Here is a 27,781-nt window from a genome sequence, read left to right on the forward strand (position 1 = left end):
ACTGAATGAAGCCAGTTAACGTAATGCGATGCGGAGGCCTGCGACTCCGATCGGCCCGATGATCTTCCGGATAACAACAATCGGGCAACGTCAGTGGATGGTGGATGAATAACAGGGGAATGGCTAGACTATCAGTCAAAAGGGTAGAGAGTCTCTTGCTTATTGACTTAGGAGTGGGTGTGATGTGAAAAGAAAGAAGGTGAGGCTCGCGATGACCGCTGATTCAACGCTGTCTCTCCTGTGTCTCCGTCTACCGTAATGCAGATCAGATCGATTGCCAGATCTTGCTCCTGTCTACTTATTTATAGCAATCATTGCACACGTTCGTCTCGGCCAAGTCAATGATGACTGTTGACAGGAGGACGTGTCCGGTTAGATTCTTACGACATATCACATGTGCGGCTTCTGTCGATCTTTACCACCCTCTTTTCATGCTCATTGCGAGGCATGCCAGTTCAGCTTGTTTAGCATGAAAGCATGACAGTCGCTTGTGTAAGGCTCATACAGCCTGAGGTTACCATTGCAAGCCATATGAAGGCAGTAGTGCAGCTGTCAACAGTGCCTTGCTATTGCATGAGACATCCTGTTGCATGACAGTGACTTGCTTTATCGTGATCCATACTTCATACTTCATACTTCATACCTGTTGATGGTTGACAGAAACGGCCCACCCTGAGTCAGCAAGCTAAGCCAACCGCGGCTCGGGCCCACCGCCTAGGCAGTCCCATACTCCCTCCCATGTAGTGAACACCGCCCGCCAAACACCCGGAAGCTCCCCAAGTTCCTGACCATCCCCTCAACAACAATTACTCTTACGACACCAGAGCTGGTCTCATCATGGTGTCTGAAGAGGAGGGTGTCAGCCCGCGCAAACGGCGGAAGATCGGCCCTCCCAAGGCAGCTCCATATGTTCTACGATCGCTGTTTGAGCAGGTTCCCTTGAATCCCGACGACAACGATGACGAAGTCCACATCACCACTGTTGAGTATTGGAGTAAGTGCTTTAGGGCCGGGGCCATTGAGCACCCACGCGTTCATCTCTAACCAGTCTTCTTCCAGATGACAATCTATACATTGGAACGTCTGCCGCCGAGATTCTTCACTTCGTCTGCCTTCCACCGGACCCCTCGGACAAGTCGAACGAACCCTCGTTTATCCTAGCTTCACGATTACCAATTCCCTTTGCCAACTCTACATCTACGGCGACCAAGCCGCTTGGGATACAGCATATTCTCTTGTTACCAGCTGTCAACAAGGCTTGTGTTCTATGCAATGGAACTGTCACCTTCTACATGCTACCGGAGCTTAGTCCGGCTTTCGGGAATACCAAGGTCAACAATTGTTCCTGGATCGGAGGAGTAAACCTCAACACAGGCGCGGACGAGCAGAATGAGCAGGTGGTCATGATCGCGGCGCAGAATCGTACTATGCTGGTGAGAATCGGGGAGGAAGCTCGACGTATCAGGAACATCGAATTTCCTGGATGCCTGGTCGCGGCGCGCAGAGGAATCATCGCGTGTGCCGCAGATGCACACTCGTACTCCCTCGTTGATGTGGAGAACCAGCAGAAAATACAACTGTTTCCCATCTCTTTCTCGAACGAGAATTTCGAACCCAACCAAGTCCACGATGTGTCGACAGCTCCGCCCTTGAAGTCGCCGACCTCCCCGTTCTTTGCGCATTCGCCCACCTCAGAGAGCCATCTGTTTGAAAGGAGCTTCAGCTCAAACACAAAGTCTGGCTTGTTGCAACCACACGGACACAAGCGATCAAGCTCAGCCACCTCGGAACTCACCCCGGAGTCGGGAACACCAAGACGCTCGCTGTCGAAAGAGCGTGCAGGGAGCGCATCTCCTAGGCGAAGTATGGAGAACCCACCGCATGATCCAGAATCTAGCTCGGAAGAAAGGAAGCCACTTCCTCCTCTTCCAAAGCCGACGCAACTGAGGCCCCACATTCTGTCGCCGACCCCGTCTGAATTTCTGCTTGTGAGGGGGACGGACGGGTCGGAGCCTGGAGTCGGCATGTTTGTTAACATCGACGGCGATGTGGTTCGTGGCACTATCACCTTTCACAAGTATCCGGAATCTATCGTCATCGATAAAGGCAACGAGAACAACATGATTCATTCGCCTGAAAACACCCATGAAGAACTGCTGCTTGCAGTGATAGAGGCAGAAAAGGAAGGAAAACGCCGCAAGTTCCTGGAGGTTCAACTCTGGGATGTTGATCCCGGGGAAGCGGACGAGAACAAAACCTGGGTTGAGATACCGTCTTCAGACGTGCAGCCTACGCATGTGGGTCTCAGCCATACGATAAGTCCGAGTCAGCTGGAGATCGCCGAGATGGGCAAGCTCTTGCGGATGGTGCGCTTGAAAACGCCGTCGCTGGCACCGCATGTGCCTGCTACCGATCCGAGAACGCAGGCGTCGATCGAACAGCTACAAAAAGAAAAGGAGCTATTCGAGGGCCAGGAAGGGACTGGTGAGGCCGAGCGTGGCTGGGAAGTAGAGCGCAATGCCGAAGAAGCCAAGTTTGCGCGCGCCTTGGGCCAAACACAGAGCAGTCTTATCATGTGGAACGGTGATCAGATATGGCGGGTGGTGAAGAACCCGCTAACAACGCAGCTGGATGACGCCCTACAGAGCGCCCAAGTACCGGATACAGATGGGGGTAGTGTTCTCAAGCGGGATGCCATCACAGACGTCATCGACCTTGTTCAGGCTGCAGAGCCCAAATCCGAATCCGAATTTCTAGGCTTGAATTACCTGAAGCAGAAAGCTAGTCTGCTTCTTTTTGGTGACATGATTCTCATGGATTCAGATCACAGGGATGAGGTCACTATAGACGCTACGGAGCGAGCTCTCATTGTGGGAAACCTGGACCCCCGCATTCCGCTCCTGTTGATCCCGATATTGCGACGAGAGGTCCTGCAGAGCCCGGAAGGGATCTGGATACACGCGGGCTTGGCGGAGATCACAGAGAGTTACGTGCAGCGGCTGGATAAGACTGCGGGCGGCAGGGCCTCGGACAGTGCCGTGCTGGATATGATCAAGAGGTTTCTGTTCTCCTGGCAGCAAAAGAGGGGTTACGGAAGTATCACCGATGAGACCTACGTGTTCGACAGCGTCGACGCGGCTTTCCTGCACTTACTCCTGGAACAGGACGCACAACTCGCGCCTGCACAACGATCAAGCTCTCCATTACGCATCGAACTGAACAGGCTTGTGGATAATTGGAAGGGCAATCTGGACCGCGCGGTGGCGTTATTAGAGCAGTATCGACGACTGTTTGTTTTGAGCCGACTATATCAGAGCCAGAAGATGTCTCGCAATGTCTTGAAAACATGGCGCAGGATCATCGACGGTGAAGAGGACCTGGGCGGCGAGATCACGATTGCTGGTACCGAGGCACAGATGCGCCGGTACCTGGTCAAGATCAAAGACGTTCAACTGGTGGAAGAGTACGGGGCGTGGCTTGCGCAGCGCAATCCCAGCTTGGGCATACAAGTGTTCTCTGATGGCACGAGCAGAGTCAAGCTGGAAACTGCCGATGTTGTGGCTCTTCTCAAGCAGCAAGCACCTAGTGCCGTCCAAGCATACTTGGAACACCTGGTCTTTGCCAGAAATGTGAGTAGCGCTGTTCGTATTCTCAACTAAGCTTTGTCTGACTGATTGTCATTCAGCTCACCCAATATGCGGATGACCTGCTGGCATACTACCTCGATTCCGTCCTCTCTGTGCTGGAGACGTCGCCGTCAGCACGAGCTTCCCTGTCTGAATCCTACTCCACCTACCGCGCTCTGAGCGCTCCGAAGCCGACCTACATGAATTTCATCACGGTGAACACCCCCTCAGAACCATGGTGGCAATCCCGGCTTCGGCTCCTCCAGCTCCTCGGCGGCGGCGGCAGCACCGGAGGCAGCCAGTTCACCTCGATGCCGTCGCGCACCTTCACCTTTTCCATCCCTGCCGTTCTGGCCCGGATCGAACCTTTCCAGAACGAGCTCGTCTCGGAATCCATCATTCTCGACGGTCTTCAGGGCCGCCACCGTGAAGCTCTTCATCTCCTGACGCACGGCCTCGGCGATTACGATTCCGCCATCCGATACTGTCTCTTCGGCGGCCCGCAGGCCACCAGCAGCTCGTCGTCCTTTGCGGACCGAACACAGCAGAGCGAGCTCTTCCGGTTCTTGTTGGATGAGTTCCTGAAGATCCAGGATTCGTCGGAGCGCATCGAGCGGACCAGCGATCTTCTGGGCCGGTTCGCGGCGTGGTTCGACGTCGGAGAGGTTCTCCGGATTATCCCGGACGAGTGGAGCGTCGATATCCTGGGCGGGTTTCTGGCGCACGTGTTCCGGGTGCTGGTGGCGGAGGGCCGGGAGGTGCGGATCGAGCGAGCGCTGAGCGCGGGGCTGAACCTGCGGGTGGGGACCGAGTATATCGAGGGGGTGGAGAAGCTGGGCGCCTGGGTCGAGGATGGAGATGGGTTGCGGCGGCTGAAGGACCAGCCGGTGGTTCGAGAGGAGACCGAGGAGTTCGGGGATATTGTGGAAGCCGATAGCTGATGATGACGATCACGATGTTTGTTGTATATATGACTTGTATATAGCTATGCCAAAGCCTTGAAGCCTTGTACCGTGCACGCCTTACATCCAGGTTTGGTGGCTTGAATGAAACATGTGGCAATTTGGTCGACATATCAACAATGCGCATAACCCTAATATATAGATAGAGTGAGGCTTCCCGGGGGAGAACCCCCGGACCCCCCTTCTTTTCAGCTCCCCAGTAACCTCAACCACAAACCACAGAACATGAATAGTACCTACAACTCCAGTCGATCATGCAACTCCCCCCAAACCACCTCCCTATCCTCCTCCTTACCATCAGACTCCGAACCTCCATCCACCAAACTCCGCAACCTGCCCACCAACTCCTCAACCCCCATCTCCCCATCCCCCTCCCAAAACTCTCCCCCCTTACCCCCATCACACTTAGGCACAATCACAGACCTCGTAAGAACATGGCCCACCCCATCCCGCACCACCAAATCCCGCACCCCCACCCGCTCCCCAGAAACAGTAAGGCCCCCCCACGGCCCCAGATTCGCCACTTCCACGCCCACCGTGCGCCCGTCCAGCAGCGTCTCCAAATCAAAATGCTTGAGCCCATGTACCGGCTCAATGTTTCCGGACGTCGTATACTCCACATCCGAGTAGAGCGTGCGCCGCGGCACGAGATGGTACTCCAGCAGCGCACGGAGGTACGGCGTCCCGTAGTCCGAGAACAGGAAGGCGTTGGCCTTGTACCCCAGTCTGCTGAACGCGCGGTTCGTGGGGAGGAAGTACGTTCCTCCCTGCCCTTGACCCTTCTTATCTTTCTCGGGGGAAGGGGATGGGGGGTTCGTGGTTGGCTCGGGGCTGGGTTCCCCGGGTTTGGTATGGGGACAGTGGTGGGTATGGTTAAGTCGGGCCGCGAGACCCGTGCGGTGGAGGGCGAGCGCGAGGGTGCTGAATTGCGTGGGCACGATGGTCGTCAGCGTCAGCAGCGACGGCGGCGGCAGCAGGATCGCGTCGATCGTGTACAGCGCGCCGTTGGCGGCGCGTTTCTCCGTCGCCAGGATGCGGCTGTAGTGGTTCAGGGTCGGGCCGTGCAGCGTCGTGCTGATGCTGAGGCGCTGCGGGAGGGAGGAGCCCTTTTGCTCGCGGCTGGCGCGGCTGGGGCCCGGGGCGGGGGGCTGAGGGCTGAGCAGCGGCTCCGTCAGGAGAGTGGGCAGCGTGTGCGCGTGGAAGAGCTCGGCCGGGCTGTATACCGCGGACACGAGGTGGTATTTCAGCACCGCGCGGATGAGTTCGCGGGGTGGTTTGTGGTGGTCGCGGTCGTGGTCTCCGTGTTTATCACGGGTGTCGTTGTCGTCGTCGTCGTCGTCGTCGTCATCGTGACGGTGTTTGTCGTGGTGGTGATGCGGGATTTTGGCAAACGCTTCGTCGGTGGGCGCGAAGAGGGTGAGGTTGGCGGCCGTGCGGTTCAGCAGCTCCACTAGGTGCGAGTCGTCGTGCACGATGCGGGCTAGGATGGTGGTGTGAGGGTTCTCGGAGATTAGATCGTACAGCGACTTGTTGGACGGCGGGTGCTGCGGGTACGGCGGCGGAGACGGCCGGCGGAAGGGCGGAGGAGGAGGTGGAGGTGACAGTTGCTGTTCCTCGGGGGCGTGGGTCTCGTCTGCTAGCTCGTCGATCCAGGAGGTGATCTGCTGCACGGGCGAGTAGGTTTCCACCGCGGACGAGAGGCGCGAGAGGATGTCGAATAGATGATGGTGGTCGTGCGTCTCTTGCTCCTGCTCCTCTTGCAGGTCTGGCTTTGGTTCGCGGAGGATCGCCTGCTGCTTGGGGGGGATCAGAAAGGCGGATGTCAGCGGAAGGGCCGCGACGGCCCAGTATTGGAGATGCTTCATGTTGGCCTCGTGCGGAGATGGGCCATGAGTGTTTGTCTACATGCTGGAAAGAAAGACTCGTAAGACGAGAGGGGTGGGCGATGTTATACTGGACCAAAAGTCGAATATACTTCCGACCAGCTGCGTCTAGACCGGGCGGTCACCCCCGAACTGGAATCATCGTCATCATCCCCATCCCTGCCGTGATGTCATGACATGTCACTCGGTAACTTAGAGGTCGCTAATTTCATTGATCTTTCTTTCTAATCACCCATTCTGCTGCAGTCACTGCTCGAAGCACGAAGCCCAAAGCCCAAAGCACATCTGGTATATCCTTTCATCTGCTTTCGTAAATGGGATGACTCCTCGACCAGTAGATGCCTTCATCAACTCAACTGGGATTACTCGGCGTTAGGTAGCCGGGCATCGAGGCCATCAACCTCAGCCGTCATGTCACAAGCCAGAGCCGATGCTCTTCAAATCACAATACATGGAATCCCCACCCACGGAACCCTTACTCCTCCGGCTGCACGAACGGATTGGCGATCTCCTCGCTGCCATCGGCCGGGGAGATCAACACAATCAGCGTACCACGGGCCACGATCAACCCCAGAGAGCGCGTGGTCTCGTTGCCCTCGTCATCTGTGCCCTCTCCCATTAGTCAAAGCTGGCATAGTGAGCTAGATAGCAAAAAGCAACCTACCGCGCATGCCTTCCTTCACATCGTCCAGAACCAAATTCATCAATTGGTCGTAGCCCTTCAGGATACCAGTGACTGGGGACGGGGATGTTAGTTCGTAATCGACAGGGATGCTGACAAAGCTGACAACAAGGATAACTCACCCTCACGGCCGCCATTGAACTTGACGCGCACCTCCTTGTCCATGTACTTGTTCAGATCCAGGATGTTCTCCTTCTTGGGCTTTTCTTGCTGCTGCTGCTGCTGCTGGTCGCGGTGCTCGCGGTGCTCGCGGTGTGCACCGCCACCTGCACCGCCACTGCGGCCCTGCCCGCCACGGCCGCCAGACCGGTCACCGTAACCTCCGCCGCGGCCGCGACCTCCTCGGAATGAGCCTCGTTCGGACATGGCTTGGCTGTGTTGGGGAGAAACTTCAATTGAAAAGCGTGAAGAGGGGCTAATGTATACTGGACTGATCGTGTGTCCAATTAGAGCGGCGTGGATTAGATAATGATGCACGTGCCGTAACCTCCGTAGTAACTCAAGTCACTAACTCAAAGAGAGAGGGGGGAAGGGGAGACCTCGGAGGGAGGGAGGGGCAGCACCAGGGAATGGAGACGTTGGGATTTGAGAGGTGGAAAGACGATCTCAATCGGTTGGAGTGACCCGGAGTGGGAGAAATTTTTCGACCCGATAAGGCGAGGGGGGGGGAGGAAAGGGGCGGAATGGGAAGAACGATGGTGATTTGAAGTAACAAAGGTGATATCAGTATGAGGGATTTTACATCTGCAAAAGTGGTCGCAGCCGCGACGGAGTAACTCCACCAGTTGTCGGTTCCCGGGCGGTGGTGCGTATGCTTATCCATGTTGCGAATCGATGCCTACCATTTTCTCTCCCGTGACTTTCCCGCTCGACAACCCACCGCCCACACTCTTTCACCGCCTTCACACCCTTCGGGGAAGAAGGGTCGGAGTATATACGGAGTACTCATTGTCCGACAGGGTGGGAACGATTTGAGTCTCTATACCCTTGGCTGATATCTAACTTGTACGCAGCTGTCGTTTGCTGTTTAGTTGGAAGACTCATTGCTTTTACATCATAGTCTCGTGACTTTCCTTGGTCGAGTTCCAGGACTTGTATACCTACGGATATATAAATAAACATCGACAGCATAAGCTCAAGGTCACAATGGACTATCAGCGCACACCCCTTGGCAATTCTGATCTACTCACATCGACTGAATCCTGATCAATAACAGAAACAGCACACAGCTGAAGCATCAAATACCAACGTCGCTGCTAAGAGGTACCAGATGGTGGAAGAGTAAAAGACGGTGTTGGTCACACCGTGGATACTGACAATACCTGACCCATAGCTGACCACCGGCCCGGTCTAGCGTGGGGATGGGATATCTCTGTGGCTGGAACACCGGTCAGTCGGATGGATATCGGCCCTGGCAACCTCGACTCTAGGCTCATTAGGCACCGAATTTCCAGGTCAGGCCCATGCGTGCGTCTATGGTGTACCGTACTGCACACCGTGCAGCTCCATCAATACCCGCCCGTCTCCTTTCCGTCAACCTGCAACCAAGATGGGAGCACGAAGACTGGTGGTACGGAGTCCGTGGATTGGCACACGGGGAAAATCGACGATCCTCCCCCTGCCTGGCGGAGCGCGCCTCTGGCAGCACATGGGACGAGACAGTCGAGCTATTCGGTGGTGATCGGTCAGTTAGTGAGGGAAGGACGGGGACGGATCGTTCCCCCCTATGATGACATCAAATCCTGAGACAGGATCCAACCGCCCGACAACGTGTCTGTACCCTTTTCCTGTAGCCATCGTGGTACTTGCGTTCCTGAGGGTCCGTCCGCAAGGGGGCGAAACCGATGCACCCTCGCGCAGTGGGCTTGTGGATGTGGATAAGCATCTTCAATGGTGATGGTGACAATGGTGGTATCGAATTGATTCGCCTGTATTGGTCATGACCGTGACGGGTTACGGCTCATCCGAATGGACAGCGGAAGAGCCCGGCGGGACTCCGCCCCTGGCTGTTTCTTACGCATCCACCAGTAGGACACCCGACGATAAGAAGATTGGGATGGATGGACATGGATGGACAAGGGACTGACTCTTGTGTGATTCAGGGCTAACGGAGAGTGTCCAGGGAGTACACCTGCACTCTACAGTACGTATTGATTGAGTAGGCCAATGTTTGCGGAAGATCGGAAGAGAGTGAGTGCGAAAGATAATAATAACCAGCTGAGTGACTGGATGGAGCAGGTGACTTTCCGGGCTCGCCCGTTCCGCCATCCCCTCTGCTTCAATTCTTCCTCCTCCTCCTCCTCCTCCGTCGGTCTTCTATTCTTATCCACTCATGGCTCTTTCTTTTATCCACCCCCATCCACCCCCCCCTCTCCCCCCTGCGGTGATTATCTGCGAGCCACAACCACAACCCGCTTGTCGGACCAGCCGGCCAACAAGTAACCAAATGGGTTGAACCCCAACTCTCTTCCACTTGTTCCTCAAAAGCAACGAGTTATTTGTTCATTCGTTAAGTGCGTGGTTCGTTCAACTTGCCCGCTCTCTGACCTTCCTGTTTCTGTTAGTCGTTCTCTCGCGATTGTCGCGTTCTCCTCTCCCTCTCCGTCGGCTCCTCTTTTCCTCTCCTCCTCCCTCTCTCCTCCCTTATCCTTTAACCAACTTTTCCTTTCCTCTCTTCCACTTTCTTCCTTACTTCCCGCGCAACCATTTCTTTTCCATCACTTCCTGCTTGTCCCACCCCCCACTCATCCCATCCCATCCCAGTTTCCTCCCATCCCGGTTTGCATCGGCTGGGGGTTATCGCGATTACCTAACTTGAACGCAGTACGCGCTGCCCAGTGGCTGATTGGGAGCCCGCACTCTGGAGCCTTATGCTCCGCCATCGGCAGCCTGTCTTTCGCCAGCGTTCCCATTACTCATTCCCTCAATAATCCCTTTTCTCCTCTCGCTCCGTCGCTTTCCCTTTCCCTTCCCCGCCTGGCCTTTTTTCTTCTGTGACTACCGCTATAGTCGCGATCCTAGGACCTCTTCCCTCCCTCCCTCCTCTCCCCTCTCCCCCCTCTCCCCCCTCTCCCCTCCCTTCTCTCTCTTCCCTCCTCACCACCCTTTCCCTCTCCTTTCCGCCTCTTCTTGTCATCACTATGGAGTCTCGACCTGCGACGGCTGAGCCGTCCAGTAAGCGGCCGCGATCGCCGTCCGGCGACTTTCCTCCTATCGCATCCAAAGTCCCCAAGCCTTCCAATCACCTGCAGATCAACTACCTGGCCCGTCAGTATCCGGACAATCTGCCTCTGGTTTCCGTCGAGGATACCATGCCTTCAATCATTCACTTAATTGGAGAATATGATGGCGTCTTGCACCGACACGAGAGTATCGCCGGCAATTTGGGCGCTTGTCCATTAGGCCCCATTCTGATTAAGCGCTTCGAGCGCCTTTTCGACGGACCGCCCCGCGTGCTCAAGTCCCATGGCAAGGATTCCCCCAACGTCACCTGGCTGGACGTGGTGGAATTCGCCAAAAACAAACCGGAACAGTTTAACCTGGAGAAGTCTCGCAATGGCGTGCGCGTCTGTCAATTCTACACCAAACAGTGTCGCGTGGAGATCAGCGAGGAGGATTTTGTCCTGATTGCATCGGGCATGCCGCAGAAAATGATTCCTCCTCAGCCGATCATTGAAGACGAAGAGAAGGAACTGGGCGCGCTTGAGATATTGGAGAAGAACCTCCAGCAGATCATCCAGGCGGCCGACCAAGGTGAGCTCATCCCAGACCTACGCATTTACACCAAAGATTAGCTTATCTGACGGGTTGCATTTTAGTATCCGCGCGAGCCCGACAACTCAACCATCGCCTGAAGAACCGGAGGACGGCGATCGTGACCCGTCGAGAAAACGACATGTCCCTTCATTCGCAACGACAACAGCAACATCGCTCGATAAGTCCTGCGTGGCGCGATGCGAACGGACATGGACTACCAGCCCTCAATGGCAGCGCTCCGGTGAGCGCGCACTCTCCATCCACTGGTTTTGTGGCGGTCAATGCCGGCCGGCCCGGCGCTGGCGAAGCTGCCGTGGAGGAGAACTCGCTCTCGTCGCAATTTATGTTTTCGCACTCGAACACGGACAACGTCACAATTATTAACGGCACCTCTATCAAAGGAGCGTCCCCGACCACGCGCGCCGAGCTAATGAAGAAGTTCTTCACTACGCAAGACCGGCAGTCCCGGTCCTACGAGGAAGGGCCTGACTCGTCAGTCCGACAGTCATCACGCCCGCGCCCGCGAGCGTCGGACGCGTCGGAGTACAACATGTATACTCCAGCTCCAACCACCGTCGCCATCCCGAGTACGCCGTCGTCGTTGCTACCACCGCCCAAGTCCCACCACCATGATAAGGATGACGGGGGCCCGCACAAAATGGAGATGGTGGCCCGCATGGAGGAGCTGCAGCGTGGAGAACGAATTATGCCCCCCTGTGATCGGTGTCGCCGTCTTCACATGGACTGTCTGAAGAACCTGACGGCCTGTATGGGATGTACGAAGAAGCACGCCAAGTGTTCTTGGAAGGACGTGAAGGAAGACGAGCTGCGGGAGACGCGGGTAGACCGCAGCTCCCGGGAGCGGATGGAGGAAGGGCCAGCCCAGGAGGCCTCGGCGACCGCCATGGTACCCTCGGCGGTGCAAGCGCCCCCATCCGCGGCGCAGACTCCGGTCTCCGAGCCGACGATGATGGACGTGGATCGACCGCACGCCCATGATCATGTCGACTTCAGTACGCGACGAGAGTCGGCCCCAACCGCGACGGCTGGTCCGGCCGTGGGAACGCCTTTCAAGAGAGACCTCTCCCCTCGTCGCGCGATGAGCGAAATCCAGGGGAGCAACGTGATGACGCACGACCGACGCATCAGCATGCATCGGCACGCTGACTCGGCGCAGGATGATGACGCCCCGGATGCCAATTCGCGTCTCATGCAGGCGATTTTGGACACGGTGGACCACCACGCGCGGGTGGCCGCTGCCGCCAAGGAGGGGCATGAAGTTAGTAACGAACGGGAGCGAGAACGAGAACGTGAGCGCGAGCGCGAGCGCGAGCAGGAGCGCGACCGGGAACGGAAGTTGGTGCGAGCATAGTGTATATTTCGTTGGCGGGATGACCCGGCGCGACTCGGAGTTTTGTATCTATTTTCATGTGGATTCTGGTTTCTGTGTGCACTGTTGAGCGAGTCTGGCAGATATCCCGGTTGTTTGTGGTATAATGCATATTAAGAAGTGTTGAATATGGATTGGTTATCCGTTGAAGCTGTAGTGCAGTGGAGTAATCATGGATCGAGGGTGGATCGCTTGAGGTCATTCCCGAAGCGGATGAAGAACTGCCGACGGTTGATCCGCTGGGGGAAGCTTGTTCTTGGTATCGAGGGTGACCCACAGTGGCCATGCGCAGTACTGTGCGGTCACAAAGCAAGCCCCAATACTCCCTCGAGGCAGGTAGTTTCCAGTATGTAGTTTGGCGATTGGCGTATCGATTATCTTGTAAAGGACCGTCAGCAGGGCAGTCCTCGAGAGATCTCGTTCGATTTTATCAGATGCGGAGGGAACGGCGCAGCGCGGGGATCGCATGCCTCCGTTGACTTATCACCCCACAACTGGTCGGATGGGTCGGGGCGGAGGGCAGAGGGCAGAGGGCAGAGTCTAGCCTGACCCATCGGATGCCCATGACTAGAATATCCAATGATTGCTGCATAGTGCAGGGTGTATGAGGTAAATGAGGTAGAAAGGGAGGATGAGTCCGGCAATACGGAAATAGCAATAGCCGGAGCAGCTGAGTTGATGCTGACCGATGGAGCGGGCAGGGCGAATTGACCAGTCAGCAGTGAGTTAACTTGCTTATTGAATTAATTTCCCCCCGCCAGAATGTGGGGAAAGAAAATCCACCCCGCGGAGGGTACGTAGAGTTGATTATTTGTATTTGTATATAGACTTCCCCCGACCCAGCCAGCCCATACCTTTTCTGCTACTCTTTACTTATCCTCTCTTTCCCCCCTCCCCCCCCCTCCCTTTTCGTCTAAAACAACCCCCCAGTGAACCAACCGCAACCCCGAAGCCAACAAAATGGACCCCTCCCTCGTCAAAATCCCCGCCATGAAAGATCTCACGATCGACAACATCACGGAAAACGTGATCCGCATCAACTCACTGTGCCCGGACGAGCGCATGAAGTACATCCTGGAGCGGCTGGTGACGCACCTGCACGACTTCGCGCGCGAGACGCGCCTCAGCACGGAGGAATGGATGACGGGGCTGCGGTTCCTGACCGAGGTGGGCCAGATCTGTACGGACGTGCGACAGGTAGGTCCCCCGTTCCCCGGTCCCCGGTCCCCGGTCCCCATTGCCCCCTGCCCCCACTGCCTCACACTCCAAGACCCTAACCCAAGCAAGGAATTTATCCTCCTCTCCGACATCCTGGGCCTCTCCCTGCTCGTCGACAGCATCGACCACCCCAAACCCCCGGGGAGCACAGAAGGCACCGTCCTGGGCCCGTTCCACACCCACGAAGCCGAGGAGCTCACCCCCGGCGCGTCCATGTCTCACGACCCCAACGGCCAACCCCTACTGGTAGTCTGCACCATCAAAGACACGGCCGGCAACCCCGTGCCCAACGTGAAGATCGATATCTGGGAAACCGACAGCACCGGCCACTACGACGTGCAGTACCCGGACCACGACGGGCCGGACGGGCGGTGCATCATGCGCAGCGATGCGGACGGCGTGTTCTGGTTCCATGCCATCACGCCGGTGCCGTACCCGATCCCGCACGACGGGCCGGTCGGTCGACTCCTCAAAGTGCTGGGGAGACATCCGTATCGCCCGAGTCATATGCATTTTATGTTTGAGAAGGAGGGGTTCGATCATCTGATTACGTACGTCTTCCCTCTATTATATTATGATCCGGGATGAGTTTGTGGGACAGGTTGGACCGGGCTGGACGGGGTTGGTTCTGGCGGGGGGAGATCGCGCTAATCTGGATCCCGGGGACGGTGGATAGGGCGCTCTACCTCCGCAACGACCCCTACGAAACCTCCGACGCCGTCTTCGGCGTCAAGGACTCGCTCGTCGTCGACATCGGCACGGCCGGCCCGCAGTACGCCGCCAAGTACAACGTCCCCGAGGACCACGCCCTGCTCACGTACGACTTTGTGCTCGTCTCCGACGCGGAGACTAGTGCGCTGCGCGCGCACAACTCCAAGGAGGCGCTTGATCGGCTGGGCCGGAAGGTCAGGATTGTGAATGGGTTGCCGGTGCCGGATTTGGATTGATTCCAGTTCCGTAGATAAAGAGGGAAGGGAAAGGGGGCGGGCGGTTGGGTTGGATTTACTGTATATACTTGTTTAGGTCTGTTCTGGGATTGGGTCTTGGTTATGTTTGTTTTCTATGTGGGGTGGGTTGGTTATCACTGAGCTTGGGATGGTCCTAGTTGGAGTGGGCACAGTCCCTAAGTTGAAAAGGTAATAAATACTCAATTGCTATATTTCTACCTAGCTCACTCATCGATATTCTTTCAACTGCCACGGCAGATAGTCCAAATGCGCAAACAGTACTCAGAAAGTGAGGTCGGGGGTGGGGGCGTTCCTAGATCCAAACATGGCCCTCAAATAGCAAAGCAAGGCAGAGAACGACTGCCCCTTCCAGCCCACCCCACGGCCCATCCATACTCGCCCAGGGAACCCAATTTCCCACGGGGACAGTCCACAAAGGTAAATTCACTCCGCGTATCGCGGTTTATATAATGCCCCGTGCAGGGCGATAGAGCTCGGCACCAAGCAGTCTCCTAATGAATGCGCCGGCCCGACGAGGGCTTCAGCAGCGCCTGGAAGGACGACTCCAGCGCTTTCTTCAGCTCCTTGTAGCTCACGACGAAGCAGCTCTGCTCGTCGCGGCTCACCAGCGTGACCTTCTCGTCGGACCCGGCGTCCAGCTTGTTCAGGCACGTGAGCACGTGCCCCAGGTCCACGGCGGGGTCGCCCTGCGCGTCGACCTGGTGGAAGACGTAGTCGCGGAAGATCTTGAGGAAGTAGCGTTCGCCGGTCTCGGCCCACTGGCGGTCGTGGTCGTACTCGGGCCGCTCGTTGACCAGGTTCAGCTTGGTCATCAGCCGCACCAGCCGGCCGTTCTCCAGCTCGCGGCTCAGGTCCGAGGTCAGCTGGTCGTCCAGGTGCAGCGCCGAGTCGAAGGTCGACATCAGCTGCGATGAGATGCCCGTGATGAAGATGTCGATGTTGCGGTCCTGGTCCTTCTGCAGCCCGTTCAGCAGCCAGAACACCGAGTTCTTCAGCTGCGGGCTGTACGCGCGCGTGAAGTGCTCCATCGCCTTGGTCGGGTTGTGCAGCACGTTGGGCGCGTTGGCGCCCAGCGTCACGATGAGCTGCCCGAAGTTCACTAGGTCCTGCCGCTGCAGATCTGCCACCGACCGCTGCGTGTCGAACTGCACCACGTCCAGGATCGCGCAGGCGCTGAGCCGGAGGCGGTTCTTGCCCGTCAGCAGGATCTTGCTGGCATCGATGATGCGCGCCGCCAGTCCGTTGCTGTGGATCGCCTTGAGCGCGTTGCCGAGCTGCGTCATATAGCTCCACAGGATCTGCTCGGGGATGTGCGTGTTCTGCCGGCCGGTGAACCGATTCCCCGTGCCCAGGTGCTGCTCGGCGAGGGTCTTGGACAGCGGATGGTAGTCCGTCACAAAGATCAAGGAGCTGTCCTGGAAGCTCCGGCTGGTGAAGGCGTCGTGGACGGTCACCACGCTGCCGCTGCATACCCGCTTCCACGCTTGGACGGATCGGATCGCCTTCTCGTTGGTCAGACGGAACCCTGTGTTGGATGGTCAGTATTGATACATAACCTGTTAGGCCTCAAATCACCCTACCTTCTAATCTTCGAAGGGCGTAAAAGTTTCCGTCTTTGCTTGATTGGGCCTTATATACCCAGCTGGGATAGCCAAAGATGGCTGCATTCTTTTGATGGTTCAGGTCAAGAGGGACTAGCGAGTGGAAGTAATCCACTTGAGCGGGTAGCTGAGTGTCTGTGCGGGATTAACGGCTGTTATTTTCACATGCGTAACTGTCGTCCGACTTACTGGGTAAGGTCTGCAGTGTGGCCGCTGCTTTCTTTTGTAGTTCTTCGCGGAAGTCGTTCGGAAGGAAGAGATCGTGGACATTTCGCTGGTAGCCCAAAGTATTCTGACTGTGTGGTCCAATTGGAGCGTACATGTGGTATTGAACCTGGATGACAAAGGTTCGTGAATGGCCTTCTTAACCTTTTAAAGAGAAAAAAAAAAAACTTACAGGTTGCTGGAAGCCGGACTGATTCGCAAAGAATGCGGCACCTCCCAGCGCCGCGGCTGTATCATGTGTGAATGGGTTCGCTTGGACCGGACCGACAGCATTGGCAGCAGAAAGTGGATTTGGCGAGGTCACAAAAGGATCGAATGCAGTCGTTGTGGGAATGGTCGAAGTGCCATTTCCTTGTAGGGAGGCCTATGTTGCAATTGTTAGTTCAGGCCCGAGAAGACGAAGCTGCCAGAAACCGGTGATTGTGACGAGCAGCAAAAACATTGTATGTAATGCCATAGGCGCAGACCGTACCATATGCGACCCATCGAAGCCCTGAGGAACGAATTCCTGGACTTCCGCGACAGACCAATCCGGAGTCATCGTTCCCTGTCGCGCAGTTGGTGTGCTGGAGTTGGACCCTTATTGCAGTCAGACCAAAAGCTCTTTCATTGTGAAGTGACGCATGGCATACGTGATGAAATACTCCGTGGTTGGAAAGGGGCTGCATTCGCAGCCTTGGGTGATATTGTTGCCGTCTTTTTCATGGTTGCAGATGCGATAGTGGGAGAGGATCCATTCGAAGATAGTAGTGTAGGTGTAAAGCTCGGAGAGTCAACGTTCAAGCGTTTTCTAAGCCACAAACGTCAGCAAGCTGCGAAGATGCAGTAACCCAACTAGCGCATCGCTTTTGCGCCGGTTCGAGGGTGCTGCCCACCTGTCCGCATATGAATTCACTTTGTGAGGGTCGTGGTTGAATGCGCATCCTGCACCGTCCAGCGTTAGATGGATATTTGGCCCAAGCTGGTGATAGTATGGCAAATACCTTTATCCTCGTACCGACAACGCCCGTAGATGGTGACGTTCCGGCATAGGGTATCTTTCGCATTTTCCGCTAGGTCCGCAGAGCACAATATCAGCTGAATTGTCCATGCTGCCACATGCAACCGTGAACAGCCAAAGCTCGCCTCACGCGATAGGAACCATGTAGCTAACCTCGTGCCTTCATCTTAGGCGAGCCCGTTGCCCGACGAGAGTCGTCGAGAGTGGTAGTCGACTTCCCGGTGGAGGCCATGGTATTTCTTGAATCCACAGTTCGGCGCGCATTAACACAAGGAAATCCCCATCGAGTTAGAGCAAAAGAAAGTCGAAAGAAAAGACTCTAGAGGAAACCACATTCCTCTAAGAATAAGAGTATGGTTGGAGTCGATCGGGGCCGACAATGGGGAATGGCTGAATAGAGGTGTCTTGTGGTGCAGAGGTCAAGCTCTTGCCGTCTTCCCTCGCCGGGGAGATCCAGTGGTATGTTCCGATGTGCGTCAAGCAATGACTCACCGTCCGTAGACAAAACTTCCGGGTGATATCGTCATGCTATGGTATGGGATGGGATGGGATGGGACGAGACAGCGAGGCGGGCATGCGTACCAAGGGCGCGCGGGGGAGGGAGAGGGGAACTCGACACTCGCTCGGGCGGTCTGCCTTCTTCCACTCGGTACTGCCGCCTGGGCACGGACCACCCCATGCATCAAGCGCGCGTCTACTTCCGGTGCCGTGGGCGATGACGGAGCTCTCTCTCACCACTGCGGCACTGAGGCCAGCTAAACTTATTCTTGCGACTGCGACACGCCTTTTTTCTTTTGTTTACTCCGCTGGGCAGGCTATCATTTGTCTTTCCGAAAGAACCTGTAGTTCATACTACATACTGACGCTCTGAGAGCTTTGACCTCTTCCACCCTCCAAGGCCAGATCCGCCGTTTCCTGTTTCTCTGCCTGATCGCGGCTTCGTATCATTTCCCCGACATACACCCATTTATGGCCCGGAGCATCAATTGACAATGTCCTCATCCGGGCTTGACATATCGCAGCTGTCCGACAGCGAGAGGGCCGGCCTTGAAACTTATATTGCAGTGACAGGCCAGGATCCTCTGGAGGCTATTCCTTTGTTACGACGTTCGGAATGGAACGTGCAGGTAGGTCTCCGAGAACTCATGCCTCGCTAGTCTACCCTGCACCAATACTAAATTCTTTGCCGCTGAAAGATTGCCATCTCGAAGTTCTTTGACGGTGAAGGTCCGGACCCGGTCGAAGAAGCTCGCGCAGCCCTGAATACCCCTCCTCCCAGGCCGACTCGACAGACGCAGAACCTACTGAGCGATGACCTCCGCGCGCAATTCTCTCCATCTCCACGCTCTGCTGAGCCAGCTCCGAGGATAGTGACCCAATCTGAGGATCAGCCGGTCTATCGCCCGCCCTTCATTCTGGCGCTCCTATTTACCCCGCTCAATCTCCTCTACAGACTTCTGTACAGCTCTTTCCGCCTGTTCGGCTCCCTCTTCCCATTCCTCCCTCGATTCTTCAACACCACAGCTAGTCCCGCGCTTCATGGTTCACGCCGGAATACCAATGGCCGCCGGCCCCTGGGCCCGAAAGATACCGCTGCCCGGTTTATCCGGGAATTCGAGGAGGAGTACGGCACCAACTCGATCGGATTCCTGGAAAACGGATACAACATGTCGCTGGAAAAGGCTCACAGGGACTTGAAGCTTCTCCTTGTCGTGCTGCTTGCCCCGGAACACGACGATACGCATGGCTGGGTCCGCGACACGCTGCTCTCGCGGGAGGTCACTGAGTTTGTCACCGATCCGCAGAACGAGATTCTCGTATGGGGTGGAAGCATTCAAGACTCGGAAGCATACCAGGTTTCCAACTCGCTACGGTGCACCAAGTTCCCCTTTGCGGCTGCGGTCGTCCACACCCCTAGTGTTTCTTCGACTGCGATGTCTGTCGTGGCTCGCATACCAGGAACCACATCCTCAGCAGAATTTGTGGAAAAGCTTCGGACTGCGATCGCTCAGAACAAAGAGCCTCTGGAGCGCATCCGCGCCACCCGGGCAGAACAGCAGGCTTCTCGCAGTCTACGCGAGCAGCAGGATTCGGCCTATGAGCGTTCTCTAGCCATCGACCGCGAACGGGCAAGACAGAGGCGCGAGGCAGAGGCCGCCCGCCAACGAGAAGAGCAAGAAGCGGCCGAGCGCCAGGCGGCGGAGGAGAAGCGGATTCAAGATCTTCAGCAGTGGAGACAATGGCGAGTCCAGTCGATTGCTGAGGAGCCCGGTCCGGATGCCAAGGATGCGGTGCGCATCAGCGTCAGGTTGCCATCGGGCGAACGCGTCATCCGGAAGTTCGCGCCTGAGGCGAGCATCGATGAGCTCTACGCATTTGTTGAGTGTTATGAGATTCTGAAAGAGCCAGTGGAGGGGACTGCGACCGTCTCGAAACCGGATGGGTTCGAACACCAGTATGGGTTCCGCCTGGTTTCACCTATGCCGCGGGTGGTCCATGAAGTGGGTGCCGGGGGCTCCATCCGAGATCAGATCGGCCGGGGTGGAAACCTGCTGGTCGAACCCATCGATGACGAAAGCGAGGCGGAGGAGGACTCGTGAGCACCATCTACCTGTACGATTATCGATTTTGGTTTATTGCGATGACGATTGTGTATGGTATCAATTGACCGGCCTCAGAATGGATAACCTTATAGACTCCGCTCGTCCGATGAGAGGTATACACGTGTGTAAAGTATTTCCTGCCTATCTACAGAGTACTCAGTACCTCAGTACTCAGATGTAGTACGCAGCGACATGTGCCTGAAACGGCCGGCAGCAGAAGCATGGACCCTTGGGCGGGAGTAACGGGGACAAACGCCGCGGAGCCGCATGCGCACATTGTGCTACAGCCTACAGCTAACTCGCGGCTTACGGGCACATGCCAGTTCGATTGCTTCTAGGGCAATTGCTTTTAGGGACAAGACCATCTTGCGAGGCTACTACACTTGGCCATCCTTTCAATGAGACTATCGCATACTATATCCGTATGCTGTGAGTCCTGCTGAGATCAATACATATAAACACTGTTGTGCTGCTCGAGGCCAGCCCGGGATGTTCGAGGTGTATCATTACCGAATAGAGCCGGTGGGGTGGACGGAAACAACGCTTCCATTATTATTCATACGATAAGCCAATCGATGCTGATCTCCTCCGCCAAACAAGGAATATCAAAGTAGCGGTGGATTGGGTCCATAGTTACTCGTCCATGATACTCATAACTCCTCGTAACTCAGTGAGCAACCCGCGGTGAACGGTTGGAGGTATACGAGTATCAGTGTGACACGGCATAAGCCGAGCAGGGTGGAATGCGTCTTGTGTCACGGAAATAACGTGATGATTGTTTGGGGAAATTCTCCGATGCGCCAGACTGACGTACTCGAACGCAATGTCTTCTCGAGTTATTGATCGGGAGAGTTACAGCCTAAGTACATCCGTAGTTACTATGAGTAGTTCCTGTACATAGCTGAGTCAGCCCGTTTTATCCCTGCTGCACCGGATCTCCGCCGTCCCGAAGAAGGATCAAACAGGGGAAAAATGGATGGGGCTTCGGATGGCTGGAGTCCCGCCTCTCCGGCCCACTTCGTTAACTGCTTTGGGACAATGGAGTTAATGCCGGCCGCGACGGACTCTCCGCTCTCGACTCTCGACTCTCGACTTTCGGGAACTCCCCCCCGATCTTCTTTTCCTTTCTTTTCGTTCTTTTGTCCATTTCTCGCCACGTTTTCCTGCTTCTGGCCTAGACTTTTCCAACTCATTCTTACTCATAGGTACTCATACCTACGATGAGTCTATCACTATGCTATGTGTCAATTTCGCGTCTGGTTGCAGGCGGCAACCCCCCATGCTTACGGCTCGCTACCCAAGAAAACAAGGCTGAGCTGCTTTTCACTCCGTACCTTGTGACTGACTCTTGACGCTTCGAGTACAAGCGCACTGACAAATCCCGGTCTGTCGTAGTGGCATTCCCGTTTCTCGCACTAGCTGCTCCTGAGCAAGGCAACAAGCCGGTATAGATCATATCCAATCGCATTACACGTCCTTCGAATTATCGTCATCTCTCTTCCAGTCACCATCGGCCATTTGCACGCGGGCGCTCACCTATCCGTGGCCCCAAGGGTGCCCTACTCCCTAAATGTACGAGTACCACGTCGGATTTAAATATGGCGATATGCAGCATTTCTCCGAAAAGGTTCTGCTCGAGCCTCTAGTCTAAACCGTCTCACGTCCCGTATTCCCCTAAGCCAGGAATACGCACGGAGGGTGGGAAGTACCGGGTGGATCTGGGTGTATCAATCTGGGTCCCGACCCGGATGTTGCACTGTTCCTGGTCCCGATTCGCCCATCGCAACGTAAACTTTTCCACTCTTTGGGGCCTGTAAAATGGGGGAGAGCCCAGATGCTGGCTGCGTGCTGATTGTTGATTTTTCCCCCCTCCGTTTTTCTCGCGTCTTCGCCTGTTGTCCTCTTGACCAGCGAAGATCGTGATTATAATACCTCGTTGCCTTGACTGATTGACCCCACGGCTCGTTAGACTCACTAGTTAGTCGCCAGTCGCATTAATTCCCAAGATACGGGGCATCGGAGTGGCCGCTGGCCCTAATAAGTTATATCCACCAAGTACTTTATCCTTAGCGTGCTGCCACCATTTCTCACGCTTCTCCTCGCCCGCTTATCTTCGTCATTCGTTACGGCCTCATCCCCCCTCTTTATCAAGCAATCGATCTGTGATCGAACGCTTTGCCAACCTTGACCAGCCAATTCCTCTATGCTTCTGGCGTCCTCTCGTTAATCGGCACAGTCTTCTGAGACTGATCGTCTCATCTCTTAATCACCATGTCGCTTCTAGGCACTATAAACCCTAATGTTAATCCAACCCGTGGCGTGGAGTCCCACGAGGTCCACGAAAATGTGAACGAAGGCGCAGCAGCAACATCCGCATCCGCTGTGAATGAAGGAACATCCGAGCTTGGCCACCACCACCACCACCACACCACCCACGATGAAGAGAAGTTGATGGCAGAGTCCGGTCTCAGTACACCGGCGCCCGACTCGAGGGGTCGTTGGAGCCGACACACCACTTTCAGCAGCGCCGAGACTGCGCTCGAGAAAGAAGAGGGAGACAAGGGAGATGAAGACAATGAGAGCGAGGAAGTCGCTGCTGAAGAGATCCACCGTCTGGCGCAGCAATTGACCCGCCAATCCACCCGGTTGTCGACTACTGGCGAGAATACATTCCTGGAAGTGAAAGAGGATTCGACATTGAACCCCGCCAGTCCCAACTTCAAGTCAAAGCATTGGATGAAGAACCTTCTTGCTCTCTCCTCGCGCGACCCCGAGAGATATCCCCGCCGTGAAGCCGGTGTCTCCTTCCAGAACCTCAGCGTTCACGGTTTCGGCAGTCCGACAGATTATCAGAAGGATGTTTTCAACTCCGTCTTGCAAATCGGAGCTCTCGTCCGGAAACTTACAGGTACCGGAAAGCAGAAGATTCAGATCCTCCGTGATTTCGATGGACTCGTGCGCAACGGCGAGATGTTGGTTGTTCTGGGTCGCCCCGGAAGCGGTTGCTCGACTTTTCTGAAAACCCTTGCTGGCGAAATGAACGGTATCTACATGGACGAGGCGTCCCAGCTGAACTATCAAGGTATCTCGGCCAAGCAGATGCGAAAGCAATTCAAGGGTGAGGCCATTTATACCGCCGAGACCGATGTTCACTTTCCGCAGTTGACCGTCGGCGATACCTTGAAGTTCGCCGCCCTCTCTCGTTGCCCTCGGAACCGCTTCCCGGGGGTGACCAAGGAGCAGTATGCGCTGCACATGCGCGATGCGGTCATGGCGATGCTGGGTCTGTCGCACACCATTAACACCAAAGTCGGTAACGACTTCGTCCGTGGTGTCAGTGGTGGTGAGCGTAAGCGTGTCAGTATCGCCGAGGCCACTCTGTGTGGCTCCCCCCTGCAGTGTTGGGACAACAGTACGCGTGGTCTGGACTCAGCGAACGCCCTCGAGTTTTGCAAGACATTGAACTTGATGACCAAGTACGCCGGAGCCACTGTTGCGGTCGCCATTTACCAAGCCTCGCAGAGTGCTTACGACGTCTTCGACAAGGTCACCGTCCTGTACGAAGGCAGACAAATCTATTTCGGTCCTACCAATGAGGCGAGGGCGTTCTTCACCAACATGGGATTTGATTGCCCGGATCGCCAGACTACTGCTGATTTCCTTACTTCTTTGACCTCTCCCGCGGAGCGTATCGTCAAGCCCGGATATGAGGGCAAGGTGCCTCAAACCCCTGATGAGTTTGCCGCTGCCTGGAAGAACAGTGAGGCGCACGCCAAACTGCTCCGGGAGATTGCCGAGTACAACCAGCAGTATGCCATCGGTGGCGAGTCGCTTGGCAAGTTCATCGAATCTCGCAAAGCTATGCAATCCAAGAACCAGCGCGTCAAGTCTCCCTACACTATCTCTCTGTACGAACAGGTCAAGCTCTGCTTAATCCGTGGTTTCCAACGGTTGCAGGGTGATGCTAGTTTGACCATTTCCCAGTTGGTCGGAAACTTCATCATGGCTCTTATTATCGGAAGTGTGTTCTACAACTTGAAAGACGAGACGGACAGCTTCTACTCCCGTGGTGCCCTGCTTTTCTTTGCCGTGTTGCTCAATGCCTTCTCCAGTGCGCTCGAGGTATGTCTTTACTTGCCTTCGCATCTATCTCCCTGTCTGGTGTTTCACCTGCTGACGCTAGATTCCAGATCTTAACTCTGTACGCCCAACGCCCGATAGTCGAAAAGCAGTCTCGTTACGCCATGTATCATCCGTTCGCCGAAGCCATTGCGTCCATGCTCACAGATATGCCTTATAAAATTGGAAACGCGATTATCTTCAACCTTACGCTATATTTCATGACTAATCTTCGTCGGACGCCGGGCGCCTTCTTCGTCTTCCTGCTGTTCTCCTTCGTCACGACCCTGACCATGTCCATGCTGTTCCGTACCATCGCTGCTTCTTCCCGGACACTTTCTCAAGGTTTGTCTTCCGTTCTACTTACTCTTGTCGCGCAGAGGCTGACTTTGAAACAAAGCTCTTGTCCCGGCCGCTATTCTCATCTTGGGTCTGGTCATCTACACCGGTTTCACTATTCCTACCACTTACATGCTGGGGTGGTCGAGATGGATGAACTATATCAACCCTATCGCTTACGGCTTCGAGAGTCTGATGGTGAACGAATTCCACAACCGGCAATTCCCGTGTTCTGAAGATGGTTACGTTCCCTCCGGCAATGGCTATGATTCCCTCCCCCTTGTGAACAAGATCTGCTCTACAGTCGGAGCGGTTTCCGGACAGAAAACTGTCGACGGTGATAGGTACCTTGCTTTGAGCTTCGATTACTATAACAGCCACAAATGGCGTAACCTGGGAATCATGTTCGCTTTCATGATCTTCCTCATGGGCACATATCTACTCGCTACCGAGTACATCTCTGAAGCCAAGTCTAAGGGTGAGGTTTTGCTCTTCCGCCGCGGTCATGCTTCCTCCCCTGCTGCCAAGGATGTTGAAGCCAGCCGTCAATTCGCCTCCCCTGAGAAGGCTGAGCAGTCCAGTGGTCAACAACAAAGTGCCGCCATTCAGAGACAGACCGCTATCTTCCAATGGCAGGATGTGTGCTACGACATCAAGATCAAGGGTGAACCCCGCCGCATTCTTGACCATGTCGACGGATGGGTCAAGCCTGGAACCTGCACTGCTCTCATGGTATGTTGATTGGACTTTTTTTCTCTCGCCAGAAACGAACTGTACTAACGTTTATTAGGGTGTTTCTGGTGCGGGTAAAACCACTCTTCTGGATGTGCTTGCTACTCGTGTCACCATGGGTGTTGTCACCGGTGAAATGCTGGTTGATGGGCGTCCTCGTGATCAAAGTTTCCAGCGCAAAACCGGATATGTGCAGCAGCAGGACCTCCATCTCCACACTACCACTGTCCGTGAGGCTCTTCGGTTCAGCGCCATCCTTCGTCAACCTGCCCACGTCAGTCGTCAAGAGAAGCTCGACTATGTCGAAGAAGTTATCAAGTTGCTTGACATGGAAGAATACGCCGACGCCGTTGTCGGTGTTCCCGGTGAAGGTGAGTCGTTTCTGAGTACTTTCTTGCTTGTGCATCGATTTCTAACATGGAATAGGTCTCAATGTTGAACAGCGCAAGCGCCTCACTATCGGAGTTGAATTGGCAGCTAAGCCTCAGTTGCTTTTGTTCTTGGACGAGCCTACTTCTGGTCTTGATAGTCAAACGTCCTGGTCCATCCTTGATCTCATTGACACCTTGACGAAGCACGGCCAAGCTATTCTATGTACTATCCACCAGCCTTCGGCTATGCTGTTCCAACGTTTCGACCGTCTCTTGTTCCTTGCTAGAGGCGGTAAGACAGTCTATTTCGGAGATATCGGCGACAAGTCCTCCACTCTTGCTAGCTATTTCGAGCGGAACGGTGCTCCTAAGCTACCTGCTGACGCTAACCCCGCCGAATGGATGCTCGAAGTCATTGGTGCTGCTCCTGGATCTCACAGTGATATCGACTGGCCCGCGGTGTGGCGTGACAGCCCTGAACACACCGCCGTGCTTGACCACCTGTCCGAACTCAAGTCTACTCTCTCGCAGAAGCCGCTCGACACAAACCAGGCGGATCCCGGCAGCTACAACGAATTCGCCGCGCCGTTCGCTGTCCAGCTATGGGAGTGCTTGCTCCGCGTGTTCTCGCAGTATTGGCGTACACCCGTCTATATCTACTCGAAGATTTGCCTTTGCGCCCTGACTGCCTTGTACATTGGATTTTCATTCTTCCATGCCAAGAATACCTCGCAGGGACTGCAGAATCAGATGTTCTCTATCTTCATGTTGATGACTATTTTCGGAAACTTGGTGCAACAGATCCTCCCCAACTTCTGTACTCAGCGATCTCTATACGAGGCTCGCGAGAGACCGTCTAAGAGCTACTCATGGAAGGCCTTCATGGCTGCTAACATTATCGTTGAGCTGCCGTGGAATGCGCTCATGAGTGTGATTATCTATGTCTGCTGGTACTATCCCATTGGGCTCTACCGGAACGCGGAACCGACCGATGCTGTTCATGAGCGTGGAGCGTTGATGTGGCTGCTTATTCTGTCCTTCCTTCTGTTCACCTCGACCTTCGCGCACATGATTATCGCGGGTATCGAGCTTGCTGAGACTGGTGGTAACCTTGCTAACCTGCTCTTCTCCTTGTGCCTGGTCTTCTGCGGTGTCCTGGCAAGTCCTCAGCAACTCCCTGGCTTCTGGATCTTCATGTACCGGGTCTCGCCATTCACATACCTGGTGTCTGCCATGTTGTCGACCGGTGTATCAGGCACCACGGCTATCTGTGACTCCTCGGAGTACCTCCACTTTGACCCCCCTGCCAACAGCACCTGCCTCGATTACATGCAGAGCTATATTTCATCCGCGGGCGGCTATCTTCAGAACGATGATGCCACCAGCAACTGCGCCTTCTGCACCATCAGCGACACCGACACCTTCCTGGCGGCGGTGAGCAGCCACTATTCCGACGCGTGGCGCAATTTCGGTCTTATGTGGGTGTACATTGTGTTCAACATCTTCGCCGCGGTGGGCATCTACTGGCTTGCTCGTGTCCCAAAGACCAAGAAGACCAAGAAGACCGAGGCTTCTTCTTGAGAGGACTAGACATGTATAAATGAGTTCCCTTGCCCAGCTTTTGTATAATCTCTTCACATATACATATGTTTGTGTTTCGGATTATCGTTGTTGGACATAACCGGGAAATTCTTGGGGATTGTTTCTAGACGCACATATTTTAGATTCCTCTTCTCTTCTCCCTGGCCCTCCGTCGCTCCTTATTCATATATGCCCCTTAAGCGTATATTTTCGAATGCTTGGCCCTCTTTCGTCCTTCATTCAGATTCAATCTGTCCGACTTCGGGTTTCTGATTTGCTGGACCTTTGTCCCTTCACTGCCCCCATCCTTTCACTTCACTTCCTTTCTATCGTTCATCCCTCCACTTACTCATACACCCTCTTTCTACGCTGATACTTATATGTACATTACCTGGCGCCAAGATCCGCCAGAAAAATACATAGAACAAGCTTGACATACCCACTCAAACCTCCTGCTTTGCAAGATCTTGTCATTCCGAACAGTCGTGCACTTTCCTCCCATTTAAATACTACGCAGTAACCGGATAGACCGCCATAGGTATGGTACCAGGATAATAATCGACCTGTCTGGTAGTGTTCAAAGACAGCCCTCCCCAAAGCGGACAGAAAAAAAGCAGAAAAAGGAAGTGTGTCAACGGTCCCGCAGCCCTCGCCAGCCAGGCTACTTGCTCCCCGCCACACCGCGCTCAGGCTGTCCTCGCGTAGATGGATTTCATCACTTATCA

General features: G+C 55.1%; 8 protein-coding genes across 8 annotated transcripts; 5 read left to right on the top strand and 3 right to left on the bottom strand.

Annotated features, from left to right (window-relative positions):
• Positions 1-794: 794 nt before the first annotated feature.
• BO82DRAFT_331550 (putative TGF beta receptor associated protein 1) lies at positions 795-4,675 on the top strand. Its single transcript, XM_025633149.1, has 3 exons — positions 795-994; positions 1,060-3,629; positions 3,686-4,675. The coding sequence occupies exons 1-3, from the start codon at positions 838-840 to the stop codon at positions 4,565-4,567; spliced, it is 3,609 nt and encodes a 1,202-aa protein (XP_025493859.1). The 5' UTR covers positions 795-837; the 3' UTR covers positions 4,568-4,675.
• BO82DRAFT_430805 (fasciclin domain-containing protein) lies at positions 4,629-6,557 on the bottom strand. The gene has a single exon (XM_025640644.1). The coding sequence runs from the start codon at positions 6,451-6,453 to the stop codon at positions 4,825-4,827; it is 1,629 nt and encodes a 542-aa protein (XP_025493860.1). The 5' UTR covers positions 6,454-6,557; the 3' UTR covers positions 4,629-4,824.
• A 55-nt stretch (positions 6,558-6,612) lies between these two features.
• On the bottom strand, positions 6,613-7,915 carry BO82DRAFT_352719 (putative small nuclear ribonucleoprotein (LSM7)). The gene is made up of 3 exons (XM_025634770.1): positions 7,276-7,915; positions 7,136-7,207; positions 6,613-7,074 (listed from the first exon to the last, which is right to left on the bottom strand). The coding sequence occupies exons 1-3, from the start codon at positions 7,517-7,519 to the stop codon at positions 6,947-6,949; spliced, it is 444 nt and encodes a 147-aa protein (XP_025493861.1). The 5' UTR covers positions 7,520-7,915; the 3' UTR covers positions 6,613-6,946.
• A 2,279-nt stretch (positions 7,916-10,194) lies between these two features.
• Positions 10,195-12,430, top strand: BO82DRAFT_382169 (Zn(II)2Cys6 transcription factor domain-containing protein). Its single transcript, XM_025637911.1, has 2 exons — positions 10,195-10,906; positions 10,972-12,430. Exons 1-2 carry the CDS (start codon positions 10,294-10,296, stop codon positions 12,279-12,281), a joined length of 1,923 nt encoding a protein of 640 aa, XP_025493862.1. The 5' UTR covers positions 10,195-10,293; the 3' UTR covers positions 12,282-12,430.
• A 770-nt stretch (positions 12,431-13,200) lies between these two features.
• Positions 13,201-14,590, top strand: BO82DRAFT_352721 (intradiol ring-cleavage dioxygenase). The gene is made up of 3 exons (XM_025634771.1): positions 13,201-13,496; positions 13,587-14,068; positions 14,194-14,590. The coding sequence occupies exons 1-3, from the start codon at positions 13,260-13,262 to the stop codon at positions 14,462-14,464; spliced, it is 990 nt and encodes a 329-aa protein (XP_025493863.1). The 5' UTR covers positions 13,201-13,259; the 3' UTR covers positions 14,465-14,590.
• A 62-nt stretch (positions 14,591-14,652) lies between these two features.
• On the bottom strand, positions 14,653-17,882 carry BO82DRAFT_352722 (PAN-complex poly(A)-binding subunit PAN3). Its single transcript, XM_025634772.1, has 9 exons — positions 17,465-17,882; positions 17,295-17,363; positions 17,187-17,235; positions 16,944-17,101; positions 16,784-16,890; positions 16,484-16,675; positions 16,276-16,420; positions 16,066-16,221; positions 14,653-16,010 (listed from the first exon to the last, which is right to left on the bottom strand). Exons 1-9 carry the CDS (start codon positions 17,541-17,543, stop codon positions 14,977-14,979), a joined length of 1,989 nt encoding a protein of 662 aa, XP_025493864.1. The 5' UTR covers positions 17,544-17,882; the 3' UTR covers positions 14,653-14,976.
• Positions 17,883-18,303: 421 nt separating this feature from the next.
• On the top strand, positions 18,304-19,911 carry BO82DRAFT_373115 (clathrin-mediated endocytosis regulator UBX3; the record flags this gene model as incomplete). Its single annotated transcript, XM_025637358.1, has 2 exons — positions 18,304-18,438; positions 18,508-19,911. The coding sequence occupies 2 exons, from the start codon at positions 18,304-18,306 to the stop codon at positions 19,909-19,911; spliced, it is 1,539 nt and encodes a 512-aa protein (XP_025493865.1).
• Positions 19,912-21,694: 1,783 nt separating this feature from the next.
• Positions 21,695-27,163, top strand: BO82DRAFT_38427 (pleiotropic drug resistance family ABC transporter). Its single transcript, XM_025638089.1, has 5 exons — positions 21,695-24,036; positions 24,105-24,378; positions 24,434-25,104; positions 25,163-25,475; positions 25,531-27,163. Exons 1-5 carry the CDS (start codon positions 22,186-22,188, stop codon positions 27,054-27,056), a joined length of 4,635 nt encoding a protein of 1,544 aa, XP_025493866.1. The 5' UTR covers positions 21,695-22,185; the 3' UTR covers positions 27,057-27,163.
• The last annotated feature ends 618 nt before the right edge of the window (positions 27,164-27,781 follow it).

Source organism: Aspergillus uvarum (assembly GCF_003184745.1).
Source record: "Aspergillus uvarum CBS 121591 unplaced genomic scaffold BO82scaffold_15, whole genome shotgun sequence".
NCBI lineage: Eukaryota > Fungi > Ascomycota > Eurotiomycetes > Eurotiales > Aspergillaceae > Aspergillus > Aspergillus uvarum.